At 39.9% G+C, this 12,834-nt stretch overlaps 1 protein-coding gene across 3 annotated transcripts in view; it reads left to right on the top strand.

The window, feature by feature from the left end:
* Positions 1 to 12,834, top strand: part of INTS8 (integrator complex subunit 8) — a 28,291-nt gene that overhangs the window by 13,324 nt on the left and 2,133 nt on the right. For 2 of the 3 annotated variants that reach the window (XR_012040799.1, XM_072852168.1), the window contains exons 10-22: positions 59 to 200; positions 1,387 to 1,457; positions 1,565 to 1,740; positions 2,640 to 2,773; positions 3,404 to 3,514; positions 4,213 to 4,414; positions 4,936 to 5,057; positions 6,114 to 6,298; positions 7,792 to 7,825; positions 8,488 to 8,544; positions 8,628 to 8,689; positions 9,798 to 9,916; positions 11,766 to 11,869. Coding sequence is in view for 2 of the 3 variants with exons in the window: in XM_072852168.1 (XP_072708269.1) it covers positions 59 to 200; positions 1,387 to 1,457; positions 1,565 to 1,740; positions 2,640 to 2,773; positions 3,404 to 3,514; positions 4,213 to 4,414; positions 4,936 to 5,057; positions 6,114 to 6,298; positions 7,792 to 7,825; positions 8,488 to 8,544; positions 8,628 to 8,689; positions 9,798 to 9,916; positions 11,766 to 11,869 (1,519 nt within the window). In the remaining variant the exon portion in view is untranslated. The remainder of the gene's footprint in view (positions 1 to 58; positions 201 to 1,386; positions 1,458 to 1,564; positions 1,741 to 2,639; positions 2,774 to 3,403; positions 3,515 to 4,212; positions 4,415 to 4,935; positions 5,058 to 6,113; positions 6,299 to 7,791; positions 7,826 to 8,487; positions 8,545 to 8,627; positions 8,690 to 9,797; positions 9,917 to 11,765; positions 11,870 to 12,834) is intronic. The other variant, XM_072852169.1, reaches the window with a different exon arrangement.

Here is a 12,834-nt window from a genome sequence, read left to right as displayed (position 1 = left end):
ATACCGACTCTGTGTTTGTCAGAGAAGTTCCATCATCTTCGGTTTTGTGTTCATGCAGGAACGATGCTCTGGATGAAGTTTGTTTCAAAGTCTGTGTGTGCAACACAGTCTGCGATGTCTTGCAGGGTCGAACAATTGATATTCAGTTTTGTCAACTGTTCCTGAAACCCAGCAAAGAGAAGATAGACTTCCTCCTTGAGGTAAGAAATTATCTGAAATTAGCACGGGAAATGGTATTTAGTGAGATGGCTCTTATAACTTAGCCCCATATAACTGCATTATTGTTGCAAGTAATGCTCAAATTTCTGAAGCAGAGAAAAATACTTTGTAAGGTAACTTCTCAAACTTTATTCAACTTCTTTGCAGTTAGTACAGTTATGCTCTACGTGATCAGTCTTGCATCTATGTTCGTAGCTCTGTTTCCATCTGTCGGGCAGGAACAAATGTTGACCTGTTGCTTCAGCTTGGATTTGAAATTGCTGCGATTCCTGACATCTTTAAATTATCTAGAGATATTGTTGAATGCTTGTTTTCAAGGAACAAAGATACAAATTTTCCAAGACAGAGAGAGATACTAGAAAAAAGAAGTATCTGTTGAAGAGGATGACTTTCCCTTACCACCTTAGTTGTAAAAGTTAGCATGTCATGAAATGATCCTGAGTTACTGTATGTGTGAGACTTAAACTGTTGCCCTCAGTGAAGCTTTTTAGGAAACTATTACTGCTCAAACTAAACTTACTCCTTTTGTTGCTTTGCTGTTATTTTGATATCTTCTTTGCTTAATCTGAGCCTTGTCTTTTGCTTGTCTCTTCAAGCATGTGGCAAAAATTGACTGACAGTACTCTACTTCAGAGCAAGTAAGAGCTGTTCCATCAGCTTCTCATGTTAGGATTTAAACATTTCTCAAAAATAAAAAATTCTTGCAAACTGGCAATTAACTATCTCGTTATCTTTCAACTACTGTTTGGGGAGGGTTTAACTGTTAGTACTAGTGAGTCTTATGCTTCTGTACTTGGAAATGTTGGTTCATTTTTAAACTCATGTAAAAGGGCTTTGTTATGTACTTCGTGATCTTGTGAGGCTGACTGATACTGTGGCACTCATCGTCAGAACACGTATCAGAGGAACAGGAAAAAGGAATGTGAATTGTGTCTGAGGGAAGATAACAGTTGTCTGAAACAGCCTGTCTTGTGTACAAGTTGAAAGAAACTAATCCATCTGTGATGGCTACAGTGTTTATCAGATAACTTTGTTGCATCCCTTGAGAGAGAGGGTTACTGCCTGATACTAATTGAGAGTCAGAAAACTGGGCAGTAATGCTGTCTGTAACTAAATATTTCAAGAGTTCCAAGGGGCTGCTCATTTATTTACTGCTTTCTTTCCCAGGTTTGTTCAAGATCAATAAACTTGGAAAATGCTTCTGAAGTGTTGAAGAGAAAAATGGCAGCATTTCTCAAGTATGTACCCATGTTAAGATAACATGAATTTACACTTTGTAAGCAATTATAACTGGAAAAATAAGCAGCTTCTTCCTGCTCATGTATTAACTTTTGTATTTGTTTAGAAACTTGTGTTTGGGTTTGGAAGATCTTCAGCTTGTCTTCATGATTTCATCTCATGAGCTGTTCATAAAACTGCTGAAAGATGATGAACGGAAGCTGCTCATTGATCAAATGCGGAAGAGATCTCCTCGAATCAATCTGTGCACAAAACCTGTGACTTCTTTTTATGATATCCCAGGTGACTTTCACAGCATTTCCATTGACTTATATGCAGGCAGTTTCCTGTTTCCATGCTTGAGGTTACTTTGTGCAGGTCTGTTCTCAGAAGAAGTTTAGAGAGAATGTTTTTAGAGAGAATATTTCCCATTTTTAGTTTGTGAATGTCCTACTTGTTCAAAGGGGGCTGTTATTTGCTTGTAAGGTTGCTTGTGTCTCAACCGAGTATAATAGATATGCTCAAATTAATGTGTCCTAGCTGACCAAGTGGAAGAGAGGTGCGGCAGTTGGTTTGAACCAAATCTGGCTGTGGTATCTATTCCCAGAAAGGGCACCCTGCCTGGACTTATACCAGCACTAATGCTTGTGTGACTCTGTGGTGAGCAGGACCAGGAGTACCATCTGGATGAAGTTTTAAACCTACCAAAGTGAAACCCAGATCTTTTCAGCCAGTTCATTTCCCACATATAGTTGGCTGGCTGTGCAGCTGCACAAGTCAAAGCTAACATAAGAGGTGCCAGGTGATGGCTGGAGCAGGAAAGAACTTACCTTTTCACCTCTAATGCAGCCTTGCATTGACTTAAGCCAGTTGTGAAAAAGCATATTTCCATTAAGGCAGTATAGGAACACTTTTTTTTGTGCAGGTCTTGAACCTATTGCTTCGCTGTAGCAAGGGTAAGGGAATACTCAGAGTTGCTGGTGTGAGAAAAGGGGGCATTGCAAGCAGCCCTTTAGGTCAGGATAGCTGGGAAGCTAGCACAAGGTGTTTGTGGAAGGGCATGAAAAGATGTACAGGGCCTACAAAAGCACTGATGTTTCTGCTGTTCTTACTGTGTCGTGTTTAAAATATTATATACTAAAGAAACGTAAGCATCTACATTAAGAAGGAAAGCACTGGAGACCTGATTGCTTTTCTTCTAGCTTCAGCAAGTGTCAATATTGGCCAGCTTGAACATCAGCTCATTTTGTCAGTAGATCCTTGGAGGATTCGCCAGATCTTAATTGAGTTGCATGGTATGACTTCAGAACGCCAATTCTGGACGGTTTCAAATAAGGTAATTTATTTCATGTGGTCATGAGAGAGTGTAATTTAAGGACTGGTTAGGTATCATACTGCAATGAACAGTAAACATTTTGTCATAGATCCTCAATGTGATTTTCCCCCCTTCTGCATAATGGTGGTTTAATAAGAATGATTATACGTAACTAACTCATATTCTCTATGAAAAGTATTACAGAAAAATGTATAACCTTTGCCTTAAGGAATTACTGGCTGTATCACAAGCTTTCCTTGTGAGAAAACACATTTCTGTAGCTTTTGCTTTCAGTGTTCTGAATAGTTGGCAATATTATTTTAGTTTAAATTCCTATCATTAAAAGCTGTGAGTGGGAGAGAAGAGGAGATTTTTTTGCTTTAAGTAAGGATTTATTGTCTTTTTTTGTTTTTTTTTTCCCCTCCCAATTATTGCATATTCAGAATATGAACAAAGTAGGGTAGCTAGCCATTTTTATTGTACTTCTATGAGTAATACATTACTTCTGATTAGATGTAAAAATGAAAGAGTTGGCACTTGAATGTCAATCACTTTCAGTATTTGATTTTTGGGGTTTTTTTAATGTTTTAAGCAGTGATGTGAATTCTAAAACCTGTTTCTGTGCAAATGTCCTATATATTTCTCTCCCAGTGGGAAGTACCAAATGTTTACGGCAATGTTATTTTAGGAATCAAAGACAATCTGACTAGGGATTTGGTCTACATCCTTATGGCGAAGGGATTACACTGCTGTGCAATTAAGGTGAGCAAGCCATCTGAAGTTACTGGTGAGTTAGTTTGGACAATTGAATTCTACCAACATTGAAAATATGGAAAGTCCTTTTTGAGAAAAAGAATTGAAAAACTGGGAGGTGAGGGAGATGTAGTAACAAGCTCTGTGTGTCATATAATGGTTAAATATTTCTGTCTCACAAAGTTCCATCAGTAGAGAAAGGATAATGGCTTTCCAGTGAGTTGGGCCTGGAGATAACTTCATTCATATGAAGTTTTGATTATGATGTACTAAATGATGTTGCATCTAAAGCCAGTGGTAATTTGACTTACTGATATGAAGTGCTGTTCTTTTGGCTAAATGTTTTACATACGGAATTTGTTGGAATGCCATTTTATTTGCCTTGTAATTGACAATACCGTAGTTTGCTGAACTACAAGGTAAAAAACAAACTGTACCTAATATGCCAATAGTTACTTCTGCTATGTTTTAGCTTAAACTTCTTGTTTTGTTTGAAAAATCTGGAAATGTTGGAACTGTTAAGCTTAATAGCAAGTCCAAAGGACTCAAAAATGTAAATAGTAATTGTGAGATGCTTGAACGATGCTAATGATAATGGATGCCAAGGCTGGTTCAGTCAGGGTAGAGCTGAACAGCACTTAAACTCTTAGTCTTTTCCCTTATGAATCCGTTAGGAACCATTAATTTTAGGAACCTCTTTATTGCAGGATTTTGTCCATGCAAAACAGCTTTTTGCTGCTTGCTTGGAGCTCGTGACAGAGTTTTCTCCAAAACTCCGTCAAGTCATGCTGAATGAAATGCTACTTTTGGACATTTACACTCATGAAGCTGGAGCTGGTGTTTCTGGAGAACGTCCTCCTTCTGATCTTATAAGCAGAGTCCGAGGATACTTGGAAATGAGAGTACCTGGTAAGTACATTGTTGTCTTTCCTGGGACGCAGTAAAGTACAAAGCTTGAGAGAAAGGGGAAAAAAAAAAAAACAACTTTGTATTATAGATCTACCATTTAGGTGTATAATTGGAAAAACAATAGTGAAGTTTGACACTGGTTTTAGTGAGTCTTTAGAAGCTTGGTTAGTTTTTTTAGAAGCTGGAAATGAGAACAGCAACATGGTGGATGCCTACATATTGCTAAACACTGAGTTTCTGTTTAGTGACACTTAAAGGACTTGAACAGGGTAAACATGTCTGCATTTTTACCTGAAAAATTTTGCTGGTTGTTAAAGTAGTCCACGTGGTTTCACACTGAGGGAGTAATGTAGTACTGTTGTGGTTGGAGGAAGCTGTTGTTGCTCCTATTTTCAGGGGTGAAGTCTCTTGTAGGGCTAAGCATCGTGTTTTTCTATGATAGATACAGAACATTGGCAATTAGAGGGAATGTGTTTTCTCAAAAAAAAAAAAAGTTAAGCAAAGAACCCCTTTTCTTCCAGATATTCCTCTTCGACAAGTTATAGCTGAAGAATGTGTTGCCTTCCTGTTAAACTGGCGTGAGAATGAGTACTTGACCATGCAAGTTCCATTACCTCTGGTTCAAACTAATCCTTATGTGAAGGTAATGAGTGCTCAGTCTCAAAGCCTTGTCAGGTTGTAATTGACTTTTTCCTGTTGAAGTCTTTTGTACTTTTAAAAGCATGTGCCCCTCTGTCTCAAGAGTGTTGGGTTTTGTGACTATAATGACTTAAGTCCGGTATAGAAGACAGCAGGGCTAAGCAATAAGTGTATTTGGTTGACAAAAGACATGGAGGCTGTGCTGCAGGAACAGATGAAACAAACTGCATCTTAGCCCTTGTTGGCTGCCAGCTGAGGTTGGTTCCATAAGCATCAGGCATGTGTGGTTATGATCCATAAGCTGATTGAAACCTTGTAGCACTTCCATAAAGGACTCTCCTCTCAGCTGGAACTCAGCCTAGATTCATGTAGGAGGTATGAGAAGTGTACAGATCTCAGGCTTCATGTCTGGTTGTTTTTCTGTTCCTAAGACACTTGTTTTCCAAATGCACTGTAATGGTTCCGTTTTTGAACCCAACGCCAGTGTTGAACTTCTGGAGACATTCAAGCACTGCCTTTTTTGAAACTTTACTTTCAAAATGGTTTTACAGCAGTGTTTCCACTTCAAAGTCAGGCAGTGAAGCTGAATGCAGATCATATTATGGGACAGATTCATTTTTGGCCTGTTCCGCTTACCTGCGGTATGTCCGAATTCCCATTTTGAGGTTCAGCTTTTTCTGTATGGCAGAGGGTGCCAGTTTCAGTTCAGGTTAATTATTATGTGAAATACAATAATTAGGGAGCCAGTCTTTGTTAAAACTATATCTTAGAGCTTTTAGGTTTTATGCAATATATTTAAGTAGAGTATAAAGTTTGTTCTCTGGAGCCTGTAGTAATGAAATATACCCTAAGGAAACTGATAAAGGGAAAATCCTCTGTTGTTTAATTTCTGTCTCCAGGTTCCTCATCAGTGTCCTCTGCTGCAAAGTTTAGTCATGTTGCTTTGTAGTTTGTAACTTAAAATCACTTGCTTAGCCATTTTAAATGCCAATAATTCCTTTGCTGTAGTCAATATTCAGAGAAGCTGTAGTTACTGTATTTTTAATCTTGCATTCCGTAGCTGGGACAGTTGCTGGCTGCTACATGCAAAGAACTTCCAGGTCCCAAAGAAAGTAGACGGACAGCTAAAGACCTTTGGGAAGTCGTTGTACAAATCTGCAGTGTATCCAACCAGCACAAACGGGGGAATGATGGCAGAGTGAGTTTGATAAAACACAGGGAGTCTACACTGGGCATTATGTACAGGTGTGTTTTCTTAAATTATTTTTAAAGATTGTTTGAATTGTATATTTGACCCCATGTTCCCTTCAAAAATTGTCTGGATTCCACTATCAGAGTGGTGGCAGCAGCTAAAGATCTCGACCGAGTGAACAATCTGCTCGCTGGTGGCATTGGATATTAGTGGTGATGTGTTGACTTTCCTTTTCAGAGCAAGAAAAGGAGTGTGTGGGATTCAGGTCAACATACAGACATCAAAGCATATATGCCTGTGCTCCCATTATAATCAGTATAGATCTTCCAATAAAGTCAGTGGCATCTAGAGGGCAGTTTAACTGACTGGCTGGAGTTGTCTGCTTTGCATTGAATAGAATTGCTCTGCAGACTCCATTGACTGTATCAGTGAACTACCTTTATAACTGTATTAAACACCTAGCTCACAGCATAGGTGTCTACACTTAGCTTTAGGTTTCTGAATCTAAAGCTAGATGTTATTCAGTCTTGAAATGAAATTCTAGTTCAGCTTAAGCCCCTGGGGAGAGGGAGAGGAAGAAAATATTGTTGACTGGAGTAATTTCACTGTCAGTTACCTATCCTCTGCCAGCCTTAGCCTTCACTGATTGATTGATTCAGGACTCTGATTTGTCCACTCAGTAAGTGTGTTCAGCCTGTTCTTAAGTCCAAGTCTGATTATAAGTTGCCTATTATGGTAAATTCTAGAATGTATGTTTATATTGAACAGCTTTCCACGTTAAAAACTTGGGAAAGGTGCCCCTGTCAAACTATTGACTGTTTCTTTGCCTTTCTTGAGCTAATCAGGTTAATGTGTACCTAAAGGCCAGCTGCTCTTGCTTATGCTGCTGTGGGATGGGTGGAAGAGGGTACATGCTTGGTGTAGGTTTCAGTTGTGTACTCTGGCAAGGAAAAGGAGGCAGTATAGGTGTACTCTAGGATACCGAACCTTTTCTGACGCCTCCGATTCAAAGAGTAAAGGGCAGTGACCCCGTTGTTATCACGGAAAAGAAGCAGTGAAACTTTTTCCAAACAGGCTGTGCTTGTCTGGATTGTCTTATGGTGACAATTTCTGATGTGGCACAACAAGGAAATCAATGTACGTTATAAATGATCACAGTGTACCCTCTTCTGTAAGCCTGTAGGTCATTGTTGCAATCCCAGCTTGGAGAATTACAGTACAGTTCACTCAGTTTCCCTTTTAGAGTCAATGGTTGACTTACTACAAAGTGATTTTCATGCCTTTTTTTAGGTTGATGGAATAACAGATACCTCTTACTTAACCTCTTTTAAATGTAAAAGTAAGGCTTGCCAGTGACTGTATTAAAAGCAAATTACCTGCTTGAGTGTTTTCACTTATATACCCTGCATTTGTAAACTTAGAGGTGAAGGAGTATTTTGGTGGGTGAAGAATTTGCTTTACTGACTCTCATTTCCAGTGTATTAAGTTTGCATGTATTCTTTGCTGTGGACAATTACTTACATGGATATTTGTGTCCCCAATTTAGGAGTGAATTGCTGTCCTTCATCAAAAAGCTTCGGGTAAGCTATACTGGTCTTGAGAATGTGCTTGCAACCAGAACTTTCTTTTGGTATAGTATTTTTCTGGACTTGTGTTAAATTCAGAAAATCTGATAGCTATACAGGTGTTTTATATGGCTGAAGAACTTCTGAATTTGCTATACCTGCCATACAGCAGTGTGGAATAGCTTGTAAAAAAAAAAAAAAAGAGATCCTGAATTCTGACAGTGGAGATCTGTTAACATTAGGAGTATATTTTATTCCAGCTATCACGAAGCAAAGCATTCCTTTTGGAGGCAGAAGGAAGCTGCTACTTGCATCGTAACTAAGCAGCAGAAGTAAGAGGAAGGGAAAATGTTTTATAACTTCTGGGTTTGTAAATGCATAGAAAGTTGTAGTATACCTAGCTTAAGTTTAAAGCTATGCAGTAGCCACAGAAACAACATAAAGATGTGTAAAACCCAAGTAAAGTTTATATCCAAGCAGTTACTCAGGAAAATCTGAAGTAAAGACTTTGTACAGAAACATTCTCACAGTATTCCTGTGCTGCAGGATTCTTAACGAAATATTATTCTATTTCAATAGGAAATTGTAATGATGTCAGAACTTACATAGCTTTAAAGCTTAGGGAAGAAGGTGGAGTTTTGTTAGTTCATGGGAATACTAATTTTTTTTTTTTACAGGAACCATTGGTTTTAACCACAATATTGTCCCTGTTTGTCAAGCTTCATAACGTTCGGGTTAGTATATATCATAAACATCTTCCTGGGTTTTCTTGAAATGTTTCTCTTTGTAATGTCTCTTACCATCTTTCTTCTCTTAGGAAGATATTGTGAATGATATTGCAGCAGAGCACATTTCCATCTGGCCCTCATCCATCCCCAAGTAAGATGATAATTAAAAATACAATTTTCAAAATAGGCGTTTACGTAGTTGGTTTGGTTCCAGTTACTGTGTGTTAGTTATTGTGTGTTAGTGTGATTTCTACCAGATAAGGGCATCACTGACCCCCATTCTGTTTGTGGGCAGATTGCTCTGATTGCAGGGAGGTGTTTGCTCCTCATTTGATGGTGCTGATGGAGACACAGGTACAAGAAACTGAGGGGTTTTTTAGCTGTGTACTTTACTGAGCTATATGTAACTGTGTGAACTATATAATACTTTAATACAAAATAAGTAATATTTTTGAGGTGTGTTTGAATAATTGCCAAAATACTAAGTGGCATATGGTATGTGTTGATTTGTTCTGGCTGGATTGAACTGTATTTCTCCAATGAAGTTTAGAGGCTCTGTGGGGCTAGAACCTCACTGGTTTAGATTCCATGTATGCATTGAGAGAGATGACTCTCCTGAGAGAGTGAGCATGTAATGCTGAGTGTGGTTAATCTGTCTTTAAGTGGTCTGATTGAATAGTTTCATTGTTACTGATGTAGACATCGGTGTATAGCATAAGGTTAATCAGAAGAAAGTCGTTTTCAAGGTTACCAGAATTTAGCAGTAGGGTGAGAAAAAACATGTTTTTAAAAATGGAGATTCGACATGAGCTTTGGGAAAGGCTGCCCAAGCAATGTGCCAACCCATTCCCAGCCTTCCTTTCCAAACTAGTTCCACAAGTTTCCCGAGATTGCTGTCTGTGGCCATTTATGCAGATGCTGTGATGAATTTGTAGTGGTTTCAGGTGTCTTTCAGAAGTCTTCAAACTTCTTGAAACTGAGAACATACATTCTTGCATGGAACCCTTTTATGGTGTCAGCCACAGATAAAGTTCTGACTTTTTGCCCAAGACTGTGAAGGGTGTATTTGTTCTAGCAGATTTACTATATTGAAGTAATTGAACAGTAGTCTTAGTTAACACTAAATCTTTCCTGGAGTTACTTTTGCTTGACACTTAATACAAGGTTCTTTGGACTTAAACTAGATGTGAAATCAGATTACTGTTTCAAAAACCCAAAACAGTCATTTAGGAATTATTTTTCTTCCTTTTTTCCTTTAGTCTTCAGTCAGTGGACTTTGAAGCTGTGGCTGTTACAGTAAAAGAGCTAGTCAGCTATGCATTGACTATCAACGCAAACAACCACTTCTGGTTAATTATTCAGGCAGATATTTATTTTGGTAAGTGAAATCAATGTCTTATTTTTAGCATGTGTGGGTGTACCTTGCTTCTCTGAGATTTGCCTGACATAACCCTCCTTGTATTTCCTCTTATGAAAAGAAGCTTAAGTGATATGTGACTTTAAAATCTTTAGATGCAGTCGTGTAGGTGAATTTGGGAGGTTGTCTGAGCCCACAGAGAGACTGAGCTTTTGATGGGTCATGTGGACTTGCTTTTAGGGTGAGAGAAACTTTACTGTTGTAAAGTGTCATCATTAACTTCACTTTTTTAGTGGGTGCTGTTGGTCCTCAAGTGGTGTGATTATGCAAACCCCTAACATTTGAGTCTTTTTATTAAGTGAATGGGAAGTTGTGTGAATAGTGCTTGCTTTTAAATGTGGAGATCAGCTTCACTGGAGCAGAAGACGAGCAGAATAGAGAGGATCTGTATTCTATATAGGGAAGTATCTAGGATTTGTGAATGAGGAGGCCTGAACTCCTGATCTGGTATTGGCTGTGATGGGAAGCTCTTTCCTTTAGTTCTGTCTTCACCTGCCACTTTCCCAGTGCTTATCCTCACTCCTTAGCTGGGAGCAGACAGCAGAATTGGGACATAAAGCGTTTCAGATTCTGGGCCCCATGACGTGCACCCAGACTGTACGAGGGCAGCAGTTGCCCGGGGAAATCTTGTCCAGCCTATGTGATACTACGCTTTGTTAAATTATTCCCCATTCTAGAGTCAGTTCCTGGGGCTTTATAGTTTATAGTGCGAGTAGAGTGGAGAGAGGTAGGTGCTGAAGAATGAACTTTCAGAAGATAGCCAGACAAGTACGGTACTACTTGGTGTGTGTGCTAGAGAAGGACATGGCTGTAGCCGTCCTCAAAGGTAGATGGGCGTTTCTTCCACTTAAATTGTGCGTTGAGACCTGTCTAGTCAAATTCAGCATTTAGGCTGGATTGTTCTTTTCTGGCAATAAAAGAGGATATGTTCTGTGCCTCTGCCACCTACTTGCTGGTGCTTTGGGCTATTGCAGGAGGCAAGGTGTGTGTTTCCAAATCTGTTTTTGGACTGGAAGGATGTCTGTGGTGTGCAGTAAGATGTAGTGCAGAAATCCTAGCCTGCTGCTTCCAAAGGAGACAGATTTGTCTAGAAGATGCTTTATAACCCTTGGGGTGAGGGGAGGGGTCTTAGTCTTGCATTTAGAGCTGTCACCTTAGCTATGAAGAGTGATTCAAGGTTATAAACTAGCAGTATTTACTGCTCGTACAAAGTGGAACAACATCCCCCAAGGAGGATGTTTATGTAGGAAGCCTTGGAAGCTGGTACCTGAAAGAGCAATGGTTGGAGCACTCGTGGCATGTCAGTCTGTATTTCAGCTGTGTGGACAAGCAGACTGCTCTCACCACAGAGCGCCGGAAGGCTGTCTTCACATCGGTTCACTAAGAACTTACTGGGCATAAAACTAGTGCTGAACCATGAGATGAGTGTGGTGGCATCAGCCAGCCCTCTCTAACTTGCACCAACTAAATTTCACTACCACCTGTGTGCTAAGTTCAGGGAAGGCAAACTTCTTTTCCACTCTAAGGTTGATGGATTTATAAGATCAAATACCTGAAAAGAAGTAATTCTCAAAAGGCAGAGCTTTGTGTGTGTTGCTAGTTTTCCTGATTGTGTAGTTTTCTGTCTGTCGCTGGTTTACCACCTCCCGTGTCCCTGTGCTTTTTAAACAATGATATGCAAGTCACTTTCCCAGTAGAATTCAGCTATGAGATATATGTATCTGAGTAATTCTATAAACCATTGATCTGAGTCTTAGAAATAACTGCTGTGTTTACTTTTAAGACCTTATTTTGCTTTTTTCCACTGCAGCAACAAATCAGTATTCAGCAGCCCTTCACTATTATCTACAGGCAGGAGCTGTATGCTCAGACTTCTTTAATAAGATGGTACCACCAGATGTGTACACAGACCAGGTGAGTTAAAATGGGGTTTAGATGTACAAAAATACCTCTTTGGATTCAGTCACCATCCTAATTCTCTGTAGAGACAAAACGGCTAAACACATCCACATTCCTGTAGCCTGGAAGATTTTATATCTGATGCGTTTAGGGATATGAATCCTCATAGATCCATTTTTCTTTGCTTGTTGCTTGAAGGCCATGGAAAATCCAAAGCTTCTCCTTTGCTGAAGCACAGGAGGCTTTTCTATTAGTTCATAGAGACTGAATGTGCAGAGCTGCCAGCTGGGAAAGCACTGGGACTGGACTCCGGTGCAGTAGTGAGCAAATGAAAAAGCCAAGAGCACACACATCACCGTGTGGTGTGGCACTCCCCCAGCTCATCCCTGTGGAGCTGCACCATGTTGCACAGTGCTGGGCAGGCAGACCAGCTCAGGACAGCGCAGCAGCACTCTCTCTTCCTCACTGTGTCTGGATCCCACTGTGCTTCTGGTGCTGGTATTGTACGGATAGAGCCTGCTTGCTTCCATCCATGGTGCAGACAAACATAACTGTATGGTCTAAACACTTCTAAAATACTGTCTGCTCTAGCTAACACAGATGAGGGGTGCTAGTATGGATCACACTAGCAGTGAGATCCAGACGCACACACTGGTATTTTTTTCCAGACTGACAGCGAGCAGAGCTGCATCGCAGTGCTGTGCAAGGTTGTCCAGAGATAAGTAGGATTGTAACTTACCACTGTCAGAGCATGCCAGAGGTATGGCACTGTACAGGGCGTGTACCTGTGTACTTTGCAAGTTGGTGTAACAAGTGGCTTGTCGCTTGCAAGTGGGCTCTGAGTGAGAACCCCTTAATAACTGTGTGTTCTGGGGGGAATCTTCAGTCCTGGCCACAGCATGTTCCTGTGAAATCTTGCAGCCACTTTAAGCTTTATCCAGGCATTTGCCTCGTTCATTAGGAGCCACTGTGTTACTTGC

The sequence above is a fragment of the Ciconia boyciana genome, chromosome 2 (genome assembly GCF_034638445.1).
Source record: "Ciconia boyciana chromosome 2, ASM3463844v1, whole genome shotgun sequence".
Taxonomy (NCBI): domain Eukaryota; kingdom Metazoa; phylum Chordata; class Aves; order Ciconiiformes; family Ciconiidae; genus Ciconia; species Ciconia boyciana.
This window is presented reverse-complemented; position numbering and strand designations above follow the sequence as displayed.